We start from the raw sequence: 20852 nt of genomic DNA, 5'->3' as shown, positions 1-20852 counted from the left end.
TATACCTGAGACAAAATTCTCCTCTTCCATGTAACTCTGTCACATGAAAGTGAGGGCAGGGTTGGATGCAACTTTACACTGAGATCCTTTCTAAGAAATCTTCTACAAAATCTTGCAACAAGAAAAATCGACGTCAGTCTGAGTGTCATTCTAGCCTGTGATTTTAGAAATGGATATTCTTCTAATGAACAGAAGAGTGGAGGAGAAAGGTTTCCTATGTAATGCCCCCAATATAGAAAGAGATGTGAAAATCCTCACCCTGAAATTGATCCTTGAGGGATGATAGATAGATAGATAGATAGATAGATAGATAGATAGAGAGAGAGAGATACAGTAGATAGATAGATACCGTATTTTTTGGAGTATAAGACACACCATTCTTCCTCAAAAAAGAGGCTGAAAATCTGGGTGCGTCTTATGCACTGAATACAGCATTATTTGCCTCCCGAAGCCCCACCCCTTCACCAAAATGGGTGCATGTACCCTTATGGAGGCTTTCAGAGAGCTCCTGAGGGCTGGGGAGGGCAGAAATGAGCAAAAAGCGGGCCGTTTTTTGCCCCCCCAGCCCCCAGCAGCACCCCATAAGCCTCCATGCTATGCATGCAATTCATTTTACAAAAAAGGATCGTTTTATGCTTATTTTTGCCCCCCCCCCCCAGGAACACTCTGCAAGCCCCCCCCCAGGTTATTCATGCCTTTTTTTTTTTTTTGAAAAAAAAACCAGGCCCATTTTCGCGAAAAACAGGCTGTTTTGGGGAGGTTTGCAGAGTGCAAAAACTTTTTTTTTCCTTTTGGAAAGCTCTTTAACTGATTGATGAGAATTAGATTGATCAAGTGCTGTGCCAGCAGAAACAAAGTCTTGGGTGCTGCAGATTGTCAGCGATTTCCTTCTCCAGCACATGGATAAATACACCTGGAAACATCTACCTACCTACCTACTCTCTCTCTCTCTCTCTCTCTCTCTCCCTACCTACCTATTGTACTTCTCTCTCTCTATTTCTCTCTCTCTCTCTATCCCTTTATCTACCTACCTACCTACCTACCTACCTACCTACCTACCCTCTCTCTCTTCCTCCCTCCCTCCCTACCTAACCTACTGTATTTCTCTCTCTTTCTCTCCCTCTCTATCCCTCTATCTATCTACCTACTTTTTTAAAAAAAATGCCTCTTCAAAACCTTGGTGCGTCTTATACTCTGGTACTTCTTATACTCCGAAAAATATGGTAGATATTTTGAACAGGACTTTTTTTTAGAGCACTACAATTTTAACCATGACCATGGGCCATGTTAGATAGTTAAGAACTAACAATGTGGATGAAAAAGCATACCTGAAACAACCTAGAGAACACATGAAATGTATAGACAGCGGAAGATCCATCTGTATCTGTCAGCAGCTGATTAACATGGCAGCGCCAAGCCTCCTCTTCATCGTCGTAGGCCTGTGGTTGAAAAGCTGCCAATATGGCAGAGAGAAAAGGGGAGGGTGGGGGGGAGGTCTGCACTTCTGGAAAACCATCTTGTTCTTCATCTTGGCTGCAAATAAATAGCAATAGCACTTAGACTTATATACTGCTTTATAGTGCTTTTTAAAGCCCTCTCTAAGCAGTTTACAGAGTCAGCATCTTTGCCCTCCCGACAGTCTGGGTCCTCATTTTACTGACCTCAGAAGGATGAAAGACTGAATCAACCTTGAACCTGGTGAGATTTGAACTGGTGAACAGCAGCTAGCAGTCAGCTGAAGTAGCCTGCAGTACTGCACTCTAACCACTGCGCCACCCTGACTCTTGTACAAAGAGGAGGATACAGGTAGCCCTTGACTCACAACAGTTCCTTTAGTGACTGTTCGAAGTGACAATGGCACTACAAAAAGTGACTTATGACCGTTTTTCACACTTACAACCACTGTAGCGTTCCCATGGTCACGTGATTTTACATTCGGTTGCTTGACAACTGGTTCTCCTTTATGACGGTCTCAGTGACCCGGCGTCACGTGATCCCCTTTTGCGGCCTTCTGACAAGCAACAAGTCAATGGGGAATCCAGATTCACTTAACAACTGTGTCACTAATATAACTGCGGTGATTCACTTAACAACTGTGGCAAGAAAAATTGTAAAATGGGGCAAAACTCACTTAACAAATTTCTCACTTAGCAACACAAATTGGGGTTGTAAGTCGAGGACTACCTGTATTATCTTTCTAAGTCAGTAGTAATAAGTAATACATCAGTGGTGGGTTGCAGGCGGTACGCCCTGGTACAGGCGTACCAGAGCCTGCCCGGAGCACCGGATACCGTTCCGATACAGTGCTCCGGAGGGCCCACCCGCCTGCCCAAGCTGCTCGGCTGTGCACGTCCATGTGGACGCCGCTGGCCCGTTCCAACCGTACTGGTTGGAATGGGATCTGGAATCCACCACTGTAATACATATACTTTATTGAGAGAACATGGCTGCATTAACATGTCACATTTCAGGACAATTTCGGGATTATTGCGGTAGATGGATACATCCATTATGATTTATTCAACAAGCCAGGACTAAAACTCTTGAGATTAGTTTAATATGTGATCCTTCTCTTGTATAATGGTTTGTAAACTGGAGGTAATTATTCCAATGGATAATTTGGGCATACAATGTGAGTAAAGGAGCAATTTGGGATTGCTTGCCTATGAATTGAGGATCCAGTTTGGGACTGCAACTGCTGAAAAATGTGTCTGCTTTTTTGGAGATAGGTGGGCACTGACAGTATTCAAAACTGGGAAAAGGGGGAATTGTATCAAACAATTTCATTATTCCTGCACTAGCATGTTGGTGGCTTCAAATGCTAAATAGCAGTGGTGGGATTCAATTTTTTTAAAACTACTGGTTCTGTGGACGTGGCTTGGTGGGCGTGGCATGGTTTGGTGGGCATGGCACGGGAAGGATAATGTAAAATCTCCATTCCCTCCCCATTCCAGGGGAAGGTTATTGCAAAATCCCCATTTCCTTCAGATAAGCTGGGACTCAGGAGGCAGAGAATAGATGGGGATGGGGCCAGTCAGAGGTGGCATTTACCGGTTCTCTGAACTACTCAAAATTTCCGCTACCGGTTCTCCAGAACTGGTCAGAACCTGCTGAATACCACCTCTGCTAAAAAGGCTAAAAGCAACATTCTGCTAGGTAAAGGTAAAGTTTCCCCTCGCATATATTTGCTAGTCGTTCCTGACTCTAGGGGGCGGTGCTCATCTCCGTTTCAAAGCCGAAGAGCCAGCGCTGTCCGAAGATGTCTCTGTGGTCATGTGGCCGGCATGACTAAATGCCAAAGGCGCACAGAACGCTGTTACCTTCCCACCAAAGGTGGTTCCTATTTTTCTACTTGCATTTCTACATGCTTTCAAACTGCTAGATGGGCAGAAGCTGGGACAAGTAATGGGAGCTCACTCCATTACGTGGTGCTAGGGATTCAAACCACCAAACTTTCTGATCGACAAACTCAGCATCTTAGCCACTGAGCCACCGCGTCTCTCTATAACATTCTGCTAGATAAAACTTTTCACCTGGATAAACCAGAGAAGTCAGCTTCTTCTTCTTCACATCTTTCATCCAGCTCCTTCAATGCAAGAGTAACATCCTCTTCAAAGATAGATTCAGTAAAACTCTCGGTAGTCGGATGCTCTTGAATTTCAGGAGCTTCTTCCAGTTCTAAGGGTTCTTGGCAGACTAAGGACTCGAACTGTTCTTGCAGTGCAATTGATCCAGTATCTTCACTAGCGGTACTCTGTTCATCTTTCACTGATGAACTGCCATCCTGGAGTAGAAGAAACATTTTTTTAATATTTCATTTTGAAAAACATGTATAAGTATTTGAAAAGATTTGTGCATATGTTGTTCTAAATTAAGAAATTCAAAAAAGTATAAACAATGTTATTTGGTTCTGAAAATGGTGTCACTTAATGTTTTACAGTCTCAGGTTAAAAAGTCCTTCCTCGTTCAATATTTTTTTAATAATGTTATTAAACATTACAATTAAGGAGATAAAACTAATATGAATTAATTTAAAAAATGTTATCCAAATTTATGTATCAAATTTAGAAATGATTACCAGAAATGATTGGTATTTTAACCTTGATCAAATACACCAACATTATATTCCTTCTTTTAACTTTTAACAATCTTGATATTTAATCCCGTCAAACTATGTCCTAGAACTTGATTTCCCCCCCCCCTTTTTTTTTCCTTCTCACAAAGTTCTTCAAAATTTTTGAAGTCTCTTTTGATCTCCAGTCTAGGAAAATTATCCAGACTACTCTTTTGGTATTGGTATACCCCTTTTAATTAACACATCGGCTGGTTCCATTTGTGTATCCAGTATAGCATTTTTGCATATTATTCTAGTAGCCTGTCATTTAAAAATCTACTTTGAGATCAAAATTTTAGTTTTTTGGGGGGGGAAATCCTTTGTCAAAATTATTCAGTTCAAACATTGAATTCCTACATCTATTCAGAATTAAGCTCAACTTAATTCAGTGAGATGAATTTTTGATGAAAGAATAAAAAGAGCTAGAGCTTAAGATGACTAACTGTATATATAATTACTACCTAATCAAATTGGAGTGCTGTAGGGTAGAAACACTAAGAACTCTAAACCAAAACAGAACACAACTTGCCAGTGATTCAACAACGGTATGGAAGGCGATAAGCGTAGCAGTTGCTAGTTTTTGATTTTGAGATGAGTGTTAGGGTTGGGGAGGCACATTGAAATATGTCTCCCCTCTTAACTAGCCTTCTGGAAAATGCTGAAGATTCCCCATTTGACCAGATATTGGGAGTCAGAAGTTAGTAAGACCCAGGTGATGTATTGCTATTTTGAGGCATTTTAAATTCTTGGCTACCATTTCTTTTTCTTTGTTTTTATGTTGTGTTTTTTAAAATAGTTACTGTATTTATATTATTTTAAGTTTAAATTCTGTGTGCTTTGGAGAGAGGAGTGGCCCACATAAATAAAATAAAATAAATCCTCCTATAGCTGTCAGTGGAAATGAATCTATTAACAGTAGATACTGCAGGTCTAAATTTTCCTTTAATAAATCTTCTGTAGGTTTCCAAAGCTTGAATTTCAATATCTTGTATAAAGCACCTGCAGAGGACTACAGGGAAGAAATTCCAATATTTTATTTCTCCTGCCAAAACAGCCTGTGGCATGCTCCAGGAAATTAAAGATTGCTAACTTAATCCCTCCCTCCCCTCCCCATCTTTCATATCTCTACCTACACACACACACACACACACAATCTCATGGTTATTCAGTAAATGGAGGAAAATGAAGTATCTAAAGCATTAACTTTTGTGTTGAAAACTGTCTGAGATTTAATGTTGTTTCTTTAAATGAATAGTAATCGGCTGAATGCAAAGGCAACATAATAATCCTAAAGTATTTGGCATCTTTTGGCATCATACAAGATTACCTTTCCCTGCTAGCTCTTAAGTCATCATAGGTAATAGTAAGGGATGCCAGCAATTGGAAGTCCAGTATCTGGAGGTCTGCAGATTCTCCACTTTGGTTCAATGAAATATGTTTAGTGATTACATAAAGATCACAAAAAAGAACCTGAAGAGAACTTCAGGTTATGTGCCTTAATGCACGTACATAAAATGTAACAAACGCAGGCCAAATTGTATGGAATGCATTTATATACATTTGAAATATGCTTTGAATGATTTATATAACACATGTTATAGCAGACATAAGTCAGGAAGGGCTCACATGTTGCTTTTGAATTTTTCAAAATTCCCATTTTGTGCAAAATTCTATCCTAAATCTTAATAAGCTGAGAGTTCTCTTGACTACAGACTACAGTCCCATGATCATAATTCTATTTCAGGAAATGCTGATAATAACCATATTTTTTAAAAAATGTCTTTGAATAACATACACACATTTAGACCATCTCAAAATAAGAGCCATGGTACTTGTTTTATACTTCAAAGGTACTAGAGAAAAGGCCTATGAATGCTTAAGAATTGAAAGACTTAATTACAAACACACACACACACACAAACTTGAAAAAATGTAAAATGGGGATCACTGCTCTGAGTGTCTGATGGAAATGGTAAATACATACGTAACATACTCACTGATTTTTTTTTAATCAGCTGGGAATCTTGCTCATTCCAAGTATGTATTTCCATTTTTTTTAAAACATGCCACTGGCACACAGAGGGCTTGATCAAGAGCACTGAATTGACCAGCTGCTAACAAAGCTGGCCTGAGGTTCAAATCCCAATCAAAGCACCAATCACAAAGAGGCAAAGCAAGCATGAGAGGCAGAGGGAAGATCATAGAAAAGGAAGCATCACAGGAAGAAAATGGACCCAGAAAAGCATCCTGCTTATCAAATTGTTCTTCTGCACCCCACCAGTTCATTAAAAGAACTTCAAAACTTTCTTAACCTGTGCCGTGAACATCTTAGTCTTTTAACCAAAACAAAAACCACAACCATCTCCAGTAAACAAATTTTCAGGCACAACAACAGGTTAGAAATACTGAAGTTGTAATTACGTAATCAGCCTGATAAAAATTCTTATAGACAGAACGCAAAGCTTTCACACAGTGCTAGAAAGAGGACAGATCAGCCATGCTCGAGCCCGTATTTCTCCCCACCTCAGGCAGCGTGTTGTTAGCATTATCTAGAGAGGCAACCTCCAAACTTGGGGTCTCAGATCTGATTTGAAGCACCTCTTCCATTCCAACACTGCTAGTGGAATCTTGAGATTGCAGCAACAAGTTGATGTGATCTAGTATGGCATCATCGGCAGCCGAATCACTGTTTAGCTAGAGACAAAAAGGCACCCATTCCTGTTTTACAAAATAAAGTCAACTTGTGTTCATACATAAATGTGAAGCAGAATGCAGACACGAGGCTACCATTCCTATTCATTAGACTGTATCCTGAGTCTATCTGCAATGCTTAAAAATATTAAGAACAGGACTTCTCATAAGGGCAAAGATAATATAATAAATAATATTGATGAAGAACATGCATTCATCAGAAATACTGTTTTAGCATAACTAGTTTTACTCAACATATATGAACAGATGTCTCTGCTGTCCCAAATACTTAATTAACTATTTTTTTCACTGCAGAATCTCAGATTCCAAAAATGCAAATAATGTATCATCAGTATATTATTTACACCCAGAATAATTTCTAAATACTTTACAGGTATTTGTTAATCAAATTGCCCATCAGAAACAGCCAACTAGTTCTCCTTTTTAAATTTAGTTTAGCTAATCCTAACCCTAATCAAACTTGTGATTTAAAATGTAATTACTAATCAAATTAAATATTATAGTATTACACTTAAAACCTTTAAACTCTATTTCTTAAAGTTCGGGTAGATGTAAATTTTCTGTCCAGTTACAAAGATGACAGAAGTTTACTTTGAAATACCAACATCTTTCAAAGACATATTGGCACATTAGCTTCACACTGACATATATATATATTCAAGAACCTCCTTAGTTATGCTTTATTGATAAATACCTATTCCAAATCCCATTCTGCTCTATTTTATTTTACTAGAAGCAAGCCATTTAGGACAAGTGTCATTCACAGTTGAAGCCAACATTTCATTGGACAACAAAGCTGCCCACCCTTCCTGCAAATGAGAACCTAAGAGGCAGCCTTGAAGGTTAAATCTCAGGGCTGCTGTTGTAATGCAAAAAACCATCTGTGTGTTTTACCATTTGGGAGTGTGACAGTATCTGACTTGCGCTCAGGCCTTCTTCTTCTGAGGACTCATCCGTATCTTCTTGGTTGGTCAGGTTCAAGCTGGGAGTGCTACCTGAATACTGATACTCTTGGAGAGACGGCGTGTCCCCTTTCTCAATACTGTCCAGTGAACGTCTACGGACGCCCCAGTTGAAGTTGTCCATGCTCTCTCCCTGTAATGAGAAGGAAGTTTATTCCAACATGTTTGAGCTACCCCGAGTGCTGAAATGAACACAGCAAAACAAAGCCACACATACTGAATTTACTGAAAGCAGAGTTTCAATCAGCCCTTCAAGTTCATTGCATATTTATGTTTTATTAACATGGCTTTCCCTTCAAAATGTTTAAATGCATGGCAACATAATTTTTCTCAATATTTTCGTTCACAGATTTGCCTTCAGAACTAAACGGGCTTAAATATGGTCAACAACCATATATCCTTTGCAGTTACCAAGATTATCTGACTTTCAAGCACAGACAGACAAATACACTACAGATGACAACAGATGAAACAAGCCACTGCACCAGGCTGCAACTTACCTGCAGCTCCTGGTTCGCAAAAAGAAAAACACACATAATTAGAACGAGGACAAACACTTAAAGATACTTTTTAATGGAGGCTATTTTATATTGTATAAGCTTGCCGGAAGTAGAAGACTGATTCAAGCTCTGGAAATACTTTGTTTTGGTCAAGCCCCCTTATTATTTAATTGGTTTTAGAAAAATTGGTGCAAAAACGTTATGAGACAAACACTTAAAACAGATGGCTATGGCACATTTTTCAGTGTTAACATATATTAAAACTAATTTTGAGAACGGCTTGAAAGTAACTGCGGTGAAAATTCAAAATGGACTTTATCTACATTTGTTTGATTAAACGTACAATATGTAAATTGTATTCAGTGCAAGAAAGCATAAACCTTTGTGCTAATTTCGGTCTTGATAAGCATGTTTGGCTGTTACAGTTTTCATTCCTCTTTGGGTAACCTTCCCAGGTGCTTAGAATTTAAATTAGCTATTGATTCATTACAGGTACTTTATGGTCACAGAAGCAATCCTAATTTGTACTAACCCAAAGTCACCCAGAATGAGATCACTGGCTAGGGAGGGGAGGGGGTCTTAAACATGGTTTCACCATTTCCAGAACACCTAAAACACCCCACTGCCTTTGCCCCGCTCTTTTTTGAGTCAATGAAGCATAAGGGAAATGCTTCAGAGAAATGCTAAGCAGTTGGAAGTGTTGTGATGATTCTGAGATTAAAATGCTGACTGGATCACAGTTCTGGAAGTTATTTGGATTACTGGAGATGGGCGAGAAGACAACCTATTTCTTGGTAGAAAGAAAAACTTGAGAATTGCTAAAATTCCTCATCTACAGGAGTTTTATTTCCAGAGGTATAAAATATTTATGTGACTACCCTTCCACCTCCATAGGGATGGTGTCATTTGTAGGACAGTTCAGCTTTCCCCAATATCCATCCTTGGTTATTTCCATGCACTGCAATGGTATATTATAAATTACAGTTATTACATTTTACTATTTAAAAACAGAGAAAAATGCAGATAAAGATGATAAATGCACCATGAACCCAGACACAATATGAATGGCTGAAAATCAAATCAATTTCAACACACTCATGTCATTATACGCTGTGCAGTATTCACCGAGGTTTTGATGATACACGTACGCTATTCTTCAAATTTGGTATAGTTTCATTTGGCTTTCTATTCTCAATTATACATTGATGCACTCTTTAATTCACCATTAAGCAGGAAATTTGCAAAATGTCAGTTACTATTCATATTTTTACGCATCAGATTAGATCAAAGTAAAAAGCAAAGAGAGCAGCTAGTATGAACGAAAGAGCTCCTGATATGCCAAACAGCACAATATAAAATTATTGATCCAATGCTGGGTTTTTTTTTCAAGCAGGAAGTTCAAGAAATGGCATACATGGATTTTTTCAGTGCTTTGATTAACTATAGTACAAGCTTACAGCAAAAGGAAAGGACAGGATCTTAAAGTTGTTACTTTTTCTTGAAGAATAGGCTTGAATGAAGCTACCGTTATACAGTCTTACCTCTGCATCTTCCAACTCAACATCTAAAAAGTCAAAATCTTTAAAAACTCCAAACTGCTGTTCACTTGTGTTATCTTCTACAACCACTTCTTCTTCTTGAATTATTTCCTCTGTGGCTGAAATAAGACTCGTTTGCTGATCCCCAGCTTCTAAGTCTTCATTAGAAGAAAAGATAACCTACAGTTTCATCAGTAACAGAGGTAATAAGCGTGAGTAAAATTGGAGTACCAATATGGATGTTTACAGATGTTGCATCTTAGAGGACAGGAGCTGATGGAATTATATTTAAATGGCATTGATCACTAGCAAGACATTCTCTTATGATGTAAAAGCTTGCTAGTTCTTAAACTATCATGACAGTGATATAATAACTCAACAATGTTAGTATAAAACTTAATTGATGGACACATGCTTCTTTCAAGAATTTAAAACTACTCACAGAAGGGTTCTTGGGAATTCCTGATTCTGGACCACAAAGAGATAATACATTCATTAATTTCTCCCTTGTTCGTCGCTGGAAAAGAAATCAAAATACTTATAAATATTTAAACAATTCTTTCTTTTGCTATGTGCAAAGAGATGTTTTCTGAATTTAAGATGTATGCAATGGATCACCTGAGATAACTGTGGCCTCTTCCAGCTCACAGGAACCAAAGCATTAGAATTCGATCCGGAGGAAGTGGAAGATGTACTTCTTGTAACAGCAATGACTTTAGCTTTGCCATTCCTACCCGTTGCACTGTGCTGATCACCGTATTTGTTCCCAATAATTGGGGTCTATAAAGTGAAGAAAAAGTAGTTTTTCAGGTCAACATATTGTCCCATTTCACAAAGGTCTGTAAGACAGAGTTTGTTTACCATGCTGCGTGTACGGTGTGCAACAACCAGCAAGGCCCATATAACATGCAAAGCCCCAAACTATGATCTATAAATCATCATATCCAGGCTTGTATGACATATTAATGTGATAACTATTTGCAGTTGTGAAGGAAGATTGGTTTTTTTTGTCTTTTCCAGGGTGAGAACATTCCTTTTCATTCCTTTCATCAAGCTTCTCATTTTATCGGGCAGAAATCGCTGCTTTTTTTTTCCACAGCCAACTAATGATAAGGTGCATAAAGGAATGCTGGGGTCGGGAGAAGTAAATCAGCTGCTGTCAGTCCTTCATAGTTGGCTAGAAACAGACACTAGAAATACTAGAATTTATTTTATTGGCAAAGGCAATGATAACAGAATTTTGAAAACCTGAGAGCATTTGTTCTTCTCTTCCTTTTATACCTAATTTCATTCTTGGGATCTTGGAATGAAATGAAGGGAACAAGAAGTTTTTCCTCTGCTCCCACTCTTTCTTTCGCCGAAACCATTGTTCAAGCAGTGTTTTGAAATACCAAATCATTATATTGTTGTACTTTCTTCCATCAAAATGCAAGCAATTTGAAAGCCTTCTGAATGGGATATTTCATTTTGGGTTCCAAACAACCCATTTTTCCTCACATGTGCACATTTCTAATTTCCAAGTTAAGAACTTGTGGGGCTGCATTACTAGCTGTCCAGAGTCACATGCAGTCTGTGAGCCACAGGTTAGACATGCCTGACTTAGAAGAAAATTAAGCATGCAAAATCTTAAACCTTACTTAAAAACTCTTTACCTCTGATATGTCAAAATGAAAATCTAAGGTCTTCCCAGGCAGTTCTTTGGACACATTGTTAAAAATTTTTGTAAATGAAATTTCAGGCGAGTTTATGTCACCACCATAAGATTTCGGAATATCATTTGGTACAACAAGACTGGCTGAACGCGATACCACCAATTTCAAAATATTAAGCGCTTCCTTCCAGTAGGGACTCTATTAATAAAAACAGGGGGGGAAAGACACGTATACTCCAATTAATCAGAATAATAACTTAAAAATACAAAAACCTACGATAGCTGAAGTATTAATGTAAAGCTCTTACATTTCTATGAACAAGTCAACAAATGTTATTTTTAAATTTTAACATAAATACAGTTTAAATCCATGAAGAAAAACTTGCTTCACAGAATATAAGATGATGAAGTGTCTCTTTTTGTTGTTAAATAGGTGCATCTCTTTTCAGCTCCACACAGTTGCTTAAGGTTTTCCTGGGTTTTTCTGCATATGTGTGCATACACAGCTGCACCACTTTCTTACAAAGGTGCTTCTTATATACCCTTACATATTCCAAAGTATGTTTTTCAAAGAATATCTATAGGCCTACCATTTACCACTTACAAGTATGTGAATGTTAATTATGCATGTTAAAGTATTTAGCACTGTAGCTGGTACCTAGACCTTATTTACTTTTCTCATAGTTATTTTACAGTCACTTGATTTAAATTAACAGCAATTTCACAACAAGTAATTGGAGTAAGTTAATCTTGGGTAGAAAGGGTGTCAAACTTCTCTATTAATAATCAGAGGAATAATCTAGTTCTCTATTAATAATCAGAGGAAGAGGGTCACACCACAGGAAGAGAGTTGGCTAAGTATGTTAGCTTTATTTTATGATGAAATTCAAAACAATATATCCAATTGAAAGGTCAGAAAATGGGATGAGAAGAAAAATTTACAAAAAAGCATCAGCACAGCAGGTCTTGCTTTTAAGTTGCTGGGAGATTGGTTCCACTTGGTAAAATTTGAAAAAAGAGTTATCATTAACTGCTCTCTTTTATCACCACATGATTTTTCATAACAACAAAAATATGCCGTATCATAACACCATATTCAGATTAAAGTTCAATAATGAGCATTTTGCTCACAAAAAGCTCCTTCATGCGAACCTTACTCAATCAAGAAGTCTCTAATGGTTTAGTCAAAATGGAAAATTATGGTTACAGTTTTTAATAAACTATGAGTTTATAATCCTCTGCTTTTTCTTAAAAGTAAATTCAGACGTGGATACTTTAAATATCCTTATTTCCCTACTCACTAAAACCTGAAGGCATCTAGTATTTCTGCTTATTTAGATTTCATTTTTGCATCCTAACTACGTAGACTGCCAATGAACTCTATAGCCAAAGTACTGATTAAGAAGCAAAAGCCCCAATATAAAAACTTATATATATATTTGTTTTCGTAGATTTTCACGGGTGTAGGTATGCTGATCTTGTTGTATTTGGGTCTTTTCCCGTGTAAGATTGAGATTGTCTTGGCAATGTTTTGGCGAGGTCTCACTTGCCATCTTCAGGCTGGTGTTTTCGGCTTCGTGTTTGTGTGTGTAAAGCGTGGTCGGAGTTGCCGTCGTTCTATAAATCTTGCTGGGGTGTGTGAAGTGCTGGCTCTGTTTCAGTAAGTGGGTTGATTGGTTGTGTGGTTGTATCATGATTGGTAGATTGGTGCTGATTGGTGCTGGCTGTATGTCCGTTGTTGTTTTGTGTTGTAACGGCCTGGGTGGTGGGTGGGGGTTTGTTGACTAGGGCTGGTTTCCAGATGTCTGGTAGGCAGGAGGTATCGTCACATTTATTCATGTTGTGGGGGTGTTTCTTTATTTTGATACCTTCCATAATTATTCTCGTGTTTAAGTTTTTTTCCATAATTATTCTCTTGTTGAAGTGTTTTCCATAATTATTCTCTTGTTGAACAAGAGAATAATTATGGAAGCTATTGAAATAGAGAAACACCCCCACAACATGAATAAACGTGACGATACCTCCCGCCTACCAGGCATCTGGAAACCAACCCTAGTCAACAAATGAGCCCCACCCATCACCCAGGCCGTTACAACACAAAACAACAACCGACACACAGCCAGCACCAATCAGTACCAAACTACCAATCATGATAACACCACACAGCCAATCAATCTAGTTACTGAAACAAAGCCAGCACTCCACACAGCCCCACCAAGATTTATAGAAAGACGGCAGCTCTGACCACTTGCACAAACACGAAGCCGAAAACACCAGCCTGAAGATTGCGAGTGAGACCTGGCCGAAACACTGCCAAGACAATCACAATCTTACACGGGAAAAGACCCGAATACAACAAATTACAGTTGATGATATATATTATGTGTGTGTGCATGTTCCAGTATAACTCTGGAACGCCTCGAGCAATTTCAACCAAACTTGGTACACAGATGACTTACTCTCTTGAAACAAATACTGTGGGGATAAGACACCCCTAACAACACTAGGGGGGTGTTCTGTTAAGATACAGCCTGTTGTGCCTTAAAATGGCCTCTACTGTACTGCTGTAAAATGAGCTTCTACTGTACAGTGTAGTGAAGTTGCCATGGTAACAGCTTCACAGTACTCCACAAGTAGGCTCACTCTGGTAAGGGGGAAAATCCAACATGAGAAATTACATTTGGTCCGGACATTTTCCCTCTATAAATAAATATCTGGGCAATGCTGAGTTATCTAGTAACATATAAAGACAGGACATTAAAAATTTTCTAGATAATTAAACCTCGGCCATTTTTTGTAGTATTGTTCAACAAATAGTACCAATAAAGGAGAATATTTACAACTCAGAGTTGAAATGAGGGGTCCTTGGTGCTCTCGGAACTTTCGGCAGTACTTTGCTCTCCGAGTTCGCCTTTAGCTCTCAAATGTTTCATTACCGTTATCATCAGCGGGACTTCAGTAGAAGCATCTTGTTATGTTCCTCTTGAACTTATACATGTCTTGTGTGCCGGTGTGATAAGTTGGTCACGTGATTGGTCATTCGTTTGCCGCTATATTTAAATTCTGAGAAGCCGGTGGTTCCGTTGTTGATTGGTTGTTCGAATGGTCTGGTTTCTTAAGTGTTCACATGCTGTGAATTTATTGAAGCAGGGTATTCTACAAAAAGGGGTAATTAAGAAGCATATTGATTTAGATCCAGCATAAGAGCCCTTGAGAAATCGGACCATTCGAATGACCAATCAACAACAGAACCAATCAGCTCCTCAGAACTTAAGTAGAGCACCAAACGAATGGCCAATCATGTGACCACGTGAACATCCTGACACACATACCGGCACACAAGACTAAGCTTAAGAAGAACAGAATAAGATGCTTCAACCAAAGTCCTGCTGACGAGGTTACGTGTCCTGCCCCGTCGGAGTCTGAATCCAAGGGAGAAGACAAACAGCTGACAGAGAGCTGGAGAGTGGCTCCATTGGCTGTGGAGGTAAACTGGGGAAGGGCAAAGTCAGATTGGGCAGAGCAGGAGAGAGTAGAACAAGGAGAGGGTATTTAGATGAAGAACAAGACCCACCCCCTCCTCACCCTAGGGCACGCAAAGAAGAACGGATAAGAGAGCAATGTGGGTTGTGGGGCTTATGAGGGTGGTAAGGGCCCCGATTCCCTTCACAAGGCACACCTGGGGATGGAGTTTAAAGGAGAGGCAAATGGGAGGGGTGGTTGTTGGGAATAACATTGAGTTCATCTGGTGTTAACTGCTTATCTGAGTTCCTGGCATCCTCCCAGCTAGTTTGATTTACTGCCATACTACTTCACTTCTGGAACTCCTTATCTTGCTTGCCCTGCCAGATTAATTACCTTATCTTGCCTTGTTGGATTTATAGTTGGAGGTTTTCTGCTTACGCTTGGACTAGAGTGTTTTCAGCCAAAGGCTGTTACAGGTTTGTGGAAGAGCTTTTCTCCAGGCTGGAGAGTTGAAAGGGATGTTGGGGGCACAATTGGTGTTAACAAAGGGACTCATATCGGTTCTCTGGCTGTATTGCCTTTGTGTCATGCCTCTGGTCATCACATTATGTAGCCTGGTAATGAAACGTTTGGGAGCTAATGGCAAGCTCAGAGAGCAAACCACTGCCATAAGCTCAGAATGTACTAAAGACCCCTCAATGTACAGTATTAAAAATGGTAATAAAGTCATCTACATATGCTCCTGATCTTCTGAAAAAGCATCAGTTAACAAGCATAAATATCTGCCAGGGATTAAATTAAATGAACTACTTAGAATCCTTATTTCTAATTGCCACAGGATAAGCAGATTACTAGGCCGCTATCCATGTCCACATTTTGCTGCTAAAGAATTCTAGTAGCTGTTATCTATTTGGGAGAGAAATAATTCAAACACACTATTTGGTGCAAAGTTCATCTAGAAAAAAAATACACCATGCAGAAACTGGATTTATGAGTCACTCTCTTTTTAGAACTTTGTATTAATTTTAACTGATCACAACTAAAATGTTCCCTCCAGGTATCTTTTAATATTATTTGGACAGCAATTTGGTGTAAAATAAATAGGTATTTATGTGGAACCATACAGACTGGATAAAATATATCCAATAGTTAAATAAAACTGAAGTTTAGACTATTTATAAAAATGCTACAAAAAGCTTCTATTGCTATTTGCTCAGGGATACAGAAGGGGAGAGGCCTTTGAACTACATGCATTTTTCCAACATTTCTCTTCGATGTTCCTAAGATTGTAAAGATAAAAATGTGGCCCTTGTTGGTAGGGCATTTTCAAGGAACAAAACGTGCCTTCTGCCTTTAAGGTGTCCATTTCACCTCTTAGAACTGCCATCCTGACCCAAATCAAGCTTGCTTTGACTCATTACCAACATTGGGCATACATGGCTGAGGAATTCTGGGAGTTGAAGTGCACATATCTTAAAGTTGCCAAGTTGAAAAACACTGGCATAGATTAATGTACGCTGGACAAAATGTGGCAGTTGTACACCCTGATCCAGAGAACACCAAATCCATTTCTCTAAATGGAAAGAGATGATATTTTCAAATGTGTCCCTTTAAACTACTCACCTGTACATATTTGCTAATGATCTTTATGATCTCCAAATTGAACTGCTTCACTGGTGCTGTGGACAGGTCAACGTGGCTCAAAAGGCTATAAATGATTTGCAGCAAAGATTGCTGCATGCTGGAGATCCCTTTTTCTAACAGCTAAAAAACAGACGTGTAAAATGGATTATCCAAAATATCAAACGACATTAAATGCAAAGTAGTAAGCCATTAGATAACCTATGTCTTTAATGGACCTGCCCTCACATTCAATAAACTAAGTATTATCTGATGTATAACATTAGAAGTGTGTATTTGGAAGTTTAAAAGCCAATGTAGTATCAGAGGTGGTCTTCTACCAGTTCGGACCTGTTCGCCCGAACTGGTAGTGGAAATCGTGACTGGCCCTGCCCACCTGCACCGGCTTTATAGCATCCCATTTAGGTCCTTTTTTAGCCAAAAGCGCATGCACGGAAGGCTGAGCACGTGTGTGGAGGTGGCACGTGTGCTCACATTTGCAAACTGGTAGGGAAGATAAGTGAATACCACCCCTGATTATAATGGTTAAAGTATCAAACGAGAACTGGGAAGATCCATTTGGTAACAGTAAAATGTGAGAAAGCAAAATGTGCAACTTCAAATGGAGAATAGTATCCAATACCTGAAAGAGATACCCAAATGTACAAAGAATTATTACCTCTGCAAGGTATGTTATCAGATTAAAAGTTGTTTCTGAGAATGAGTCATGCAAATATCTGCACACTACGTTAATCCAATTAGAGCAGTCTCTGGAATAACTGTGTGTACTGTATAAACACATCATATGAGCCAAATTAGCAAGAGTTGGGGATTTCTCTTCTGTACAAACCTAAGAACAAAAAGACAAAATATTAGTTACTGGACTATCTATTTAAACATTTAATTTTAAAAGAGCCCTTACTTTATTACAACTTGTAACAGCCATTATGACTATAGATTTTGTCTAAGTTCAAAATCCCATTATGGAATAATGTGCTTTGTTTGGTTCTGGCTTAAGGTTATCTATGAACCCAGCTAATCGGTGAGTTAGATTGATTGGGTAAGCAAACAATGTGTGAAACCAGTGTTAGATAAAGCAGATTGGTTGAAAAGAGTTATTCATTTATTATAGTAAAGATTGTCTTAAAACCTAGTAACTACAATACATTTATTCTAAGTAGATAAATCTATTCACTTCAGTGCCCAGTTTGTGTGGCATTGCAGCATTTAGAAATCTGGGTTGAAAACTGGTGTCTGGGATAAAAGCATAAGAATCTAGCAATACTGTTTTTCTTAGCTGTTGCTTAGAGCTATGTAGGGACACATTCTAGTTGTCCCATCACTCCTGCTGGAGCTCTGGGCTACTCAAAGCATCCTGTATGCAACACTTAGATGCCAGTGTTTGGGATTTTCTCTATGCAATATAGCAGTGATGGCGAACCGGTGGCATGCGTGTCACAGGTGGCACGCAGAGCCATTTGTCAGGGCACGCGAGGCGCTGCCCTGTCAGCTGGCCAGCGTGCATGCACGCGCTGCCCAGCTGGGTTCACCGTTTTTAAAAGCCATTTTTTCACCCTCCCCAGGCTCCAGAGGTTTTATAGGAGCCTGGGGAGGGCGAAAAGAGCCTCCCCCGCCCGCCCGGAGGCCCTCTGGAGGCTTCAGGGACCGTCCGGAGGCTTCCCTGAAGCCTTTGGAATGCTTAAAATGACCCTCCGAGCAAACCGGAAGTGACTTCTGGTTTGCTCGGAGGGTCGTTTTAAACGCTCCAAAGGCGTCAGGGAAGCCTCTGGACGGTCCCTGAAGCCTTCGGAACACTTAAAACGACCCTCCGAGCAAACCGGAAGTGACTTCCGGTTTGCTCGGAGGGTCGTTTTGAGCACTCCGAAGGCATCAGGGAAGCCTCTGGACGATCCCTTAAGCCTTCAGAACTCTTAAAACGACCCTCCGAGCAAACCAGAAGTCACTTCCGGTTTGCTCGGGGGGTCGTTTTAAGCATTCCGAAGGCTTCAGGGAAGCCTCCGGACGGTCCCTGAAGCCTCCAGAGGGCCTCTGGGGGGACGAGGGAGGCTCTTTTTGCCCTCCCCAGGCTCCTATAAAGCCTCTGGAGCCTGGGGAGGGTGAAAAAAGCATGTAAAAATGGGGGGGAGGTTTCGTGCCTGTTGTGCGCGCATGCGCATTGGGGGGTCGCGCCTTGCGTTATGGGTGTGGAACGCCCGCACACGACCCCCCTGCATTCCCCCCACTTGTGGCACGCGAGCCAAAAAAGGTTCGCCATCACTGCAATATAGCATAACCAGGTTTCTGCTTTGGTAAAGACCTCCTGGATGCCAGCACTCTGGGCTTTCCTTAGGGGGTTTGGGCAGAGGTTTTATCATCCTCAATTGATTGTCACTGCCCAACCTTAAACTGTTGCTATCGGTATCCTTTGTTCTTCTAGCTATTACATTCTTATCATTGTTGTTAAGGTAAAGGTTCCCCTCGCACATATGTGTTAGTCTTCCCGACTCTAGGGGGCGGTGCTCATCTCCGTTTCAAAGCCGAAGAGCCAGCGGTGTCTGAAGATGTCTCTGTGGTCATGTGGCCGGCATGACTAAATGCCAAAGGCGCATGGAACACTGTTACCTTCCCACCAAAGGTGGTTCCTATTCTTCTACTTGCATTTTTACCTGCTTTTGAACTGCTAGGTTGGCAGAAGCACAAGTAACGTGAGCTCAATCATGTATGTTGCGCTAGGGATTTGAACCGCCGACCTTTCTGATCAACAAGCTCAGCATCTTAGCCACTGAGCCACCCTTTTTATCATTGTTGTTAGTATGGCTCTTATTCAACTTTAAATGCCACGCTTTTTCCTTTGTCACTCTATATCAGTTCCTTTCTGATCTTCCCAGTAACTTTGGCTTCATCTCCCTCCTTTTCCTTAGTGCCACCCCACTCTACTAAAGCGGAGCTCCTTCTTAAAGGGTTGGTTTTTGGCAGAGTGGAGGGAGGTTGTCAGTTCAGGCACTTTGCTACTCTAATGCATATCCATCCTTCCACAGTGAATCTAAATCTCTTGCTTGCAAGAACACTCAGATGTAATCTGTTGAATATAAGAACAGATTTTTCCAGCAGTTTCGTTTGAAGTACCACAATTAAGCTGAGATGAATAGTTCTGACCCTAAATACAAAAAATCAGAGATGAGCAAGATTGGACCATAGCCTGAACCTGGATTTCTGACTGACTGAAGGAATCTTTGTATTATGATCTGATCTACTTATTGCTAACCTAAAGTGGTAGTAGACATATAGTGGACGTTGCAAGTGAAACAACCCATATCACTGTGTCTAAGGTGTAAAGGATGATAGTGGGGATATTATGAACTCAGAGCCTCTCATAAAGGCAGAGGAGGCTTTATTTTTATGAAAGTTGACTTTCTCAATTACAACATCCACAAAAGGACAGCTATGAGAGCTCTGTTGATGAAATACTGCGGAACTTTAAAACACAAAAGAGAAGAATGATAGGAGAAAAATAGGAGTAAAAAAGGAAGAATGCTTATACCAGTGATGGCGAACCTTTTTGTAAAGGCGTGCCAAAATTGTGTGCGTGCGCTATCGTGCACATGCCCACACCCACAATTCAATGCGCCCCACTCACCTGCGCATGTGCGTGAGACCCCCGTGCATGTGTGCATGACCCCCCGTGGGGACAGGGGGAGTTTTCATCCTCCCCAGGCTTTCCTGAATCATGGGGTGGGTGAAAATAGGCTCCCCTGCCCCTCCTGAAGGCTGAAAATCAGCTGGTGGGCGGGCAGATGAGTGCCAGAGCTGACGGCTCATGTGCCAGCAAATACGGCTCCATGTGCCACCTGTGGCAGGCGTGCCATAGGTTCGCCATCACGGGCTTATACCAAAGGTAATCTGGATATTGTAATTCTAAGGCAGGCAGCCAAAAGAGATTTGAGGGAAGAAGAAGGAGGGAAAGATATTCAGGGAAAATATTAGTGACAGAACCTTTCATAGTCTATACAGGTTCAAACCTGTGTGTGGGAATGTACAGACAGCACATTTGATCAAATTGCCTTCACCATGAAAACTAAAAAAAGTTGAATTATTTCTGCTTATTACCTACCTTCGCTATTCTGTCAGCTGTTTCTTTGCAGAACTGACTTGGATTATCAAAATGTTGAATTAAATGAGGCAATAAACATAATATGTTAAGAGGAAATCCTGCATAGAAAAAGATAAAGTTGAATTTATCTGCAGAATTTAGAAAACTAATTTCCATCCTTTCTATAGGCAACTATTTCA

The 20852-nt window shown here is 40.0% G+C and overlaps 1 protein-coding gene across 4 annotated transcripts in view; it reads right to left on the bottom strand.

The window, feature by feature from the left end:
• FRYL (FRY like transcription coactivator) overlaps nucleotides 1–20852 on the bottom strand; it is a 205934-nt gene that overhangs the window by 14608 nt on the left and 170474 nt on the right. For all 4 annotated transcript variants that reach the window (XM_081959286.1, XM_081959283.1, XM_081959285.1 and 1 more), the window contains exons 46-56: nucleotides 20674–20771; nucleotides 17242–17412; nucleotides 16566–16706; nucleotides 11479–11676; nucleotides 10445–10606; nucleotides 10269–10343; nucleotides 9830–10006; nucleotides 7721–7921; nucleotides 6638–6808; nucleotides 3534–3784; nucleotides 1329–1533 (exon numbers count right to left, since the gene is read on the bottom strand). In XM_081959286.1, coding sequence (XP_081815412.1) covers nucleotides 1329–1533; nucleotides 3534–3784; nucleotides 6638–6808; nucleotides 7721–7921; nucleotides 9830–10006; nucleotides 10269–10343; nucleotides 10445–10606; nucleotides 11479–11676; nucleotides 16566–16706; nucleotides 17242–17412; nucleotides 20674–20771 — 1850 coding nt within the window. The remainder of the gene's footprint in view (nucleotides 1–1328; nucleotides 1534–3533; nucleotides 3785–6637; nucleotides 6809–7720; nucleotides 7922–9829; nucleotides 10007–10268; nucleotides 10344–10444; nucleotides 10607–11478; nucleotides 11677–16565; nucleotides 16707–17241; nucleotides 17413–20673; nucleotides 20772–20852) is intronic.

The sequence above is a fragment of the Natrix helvetica genome (genome assembly GCF_964273705.1).
Source record: "Natrix helvetica genome assembly, chromosome: 7".
NCBI lineage: Eukaryota > Metazoa > Chordata > Lepidosauria > Squamata > Natricidae > Natrix > Natrix helvetica.
Note: the sequence above shows the minus strand (reverse complement) of the source record. Positions and strands in the feature narration are given on the sequence as shown.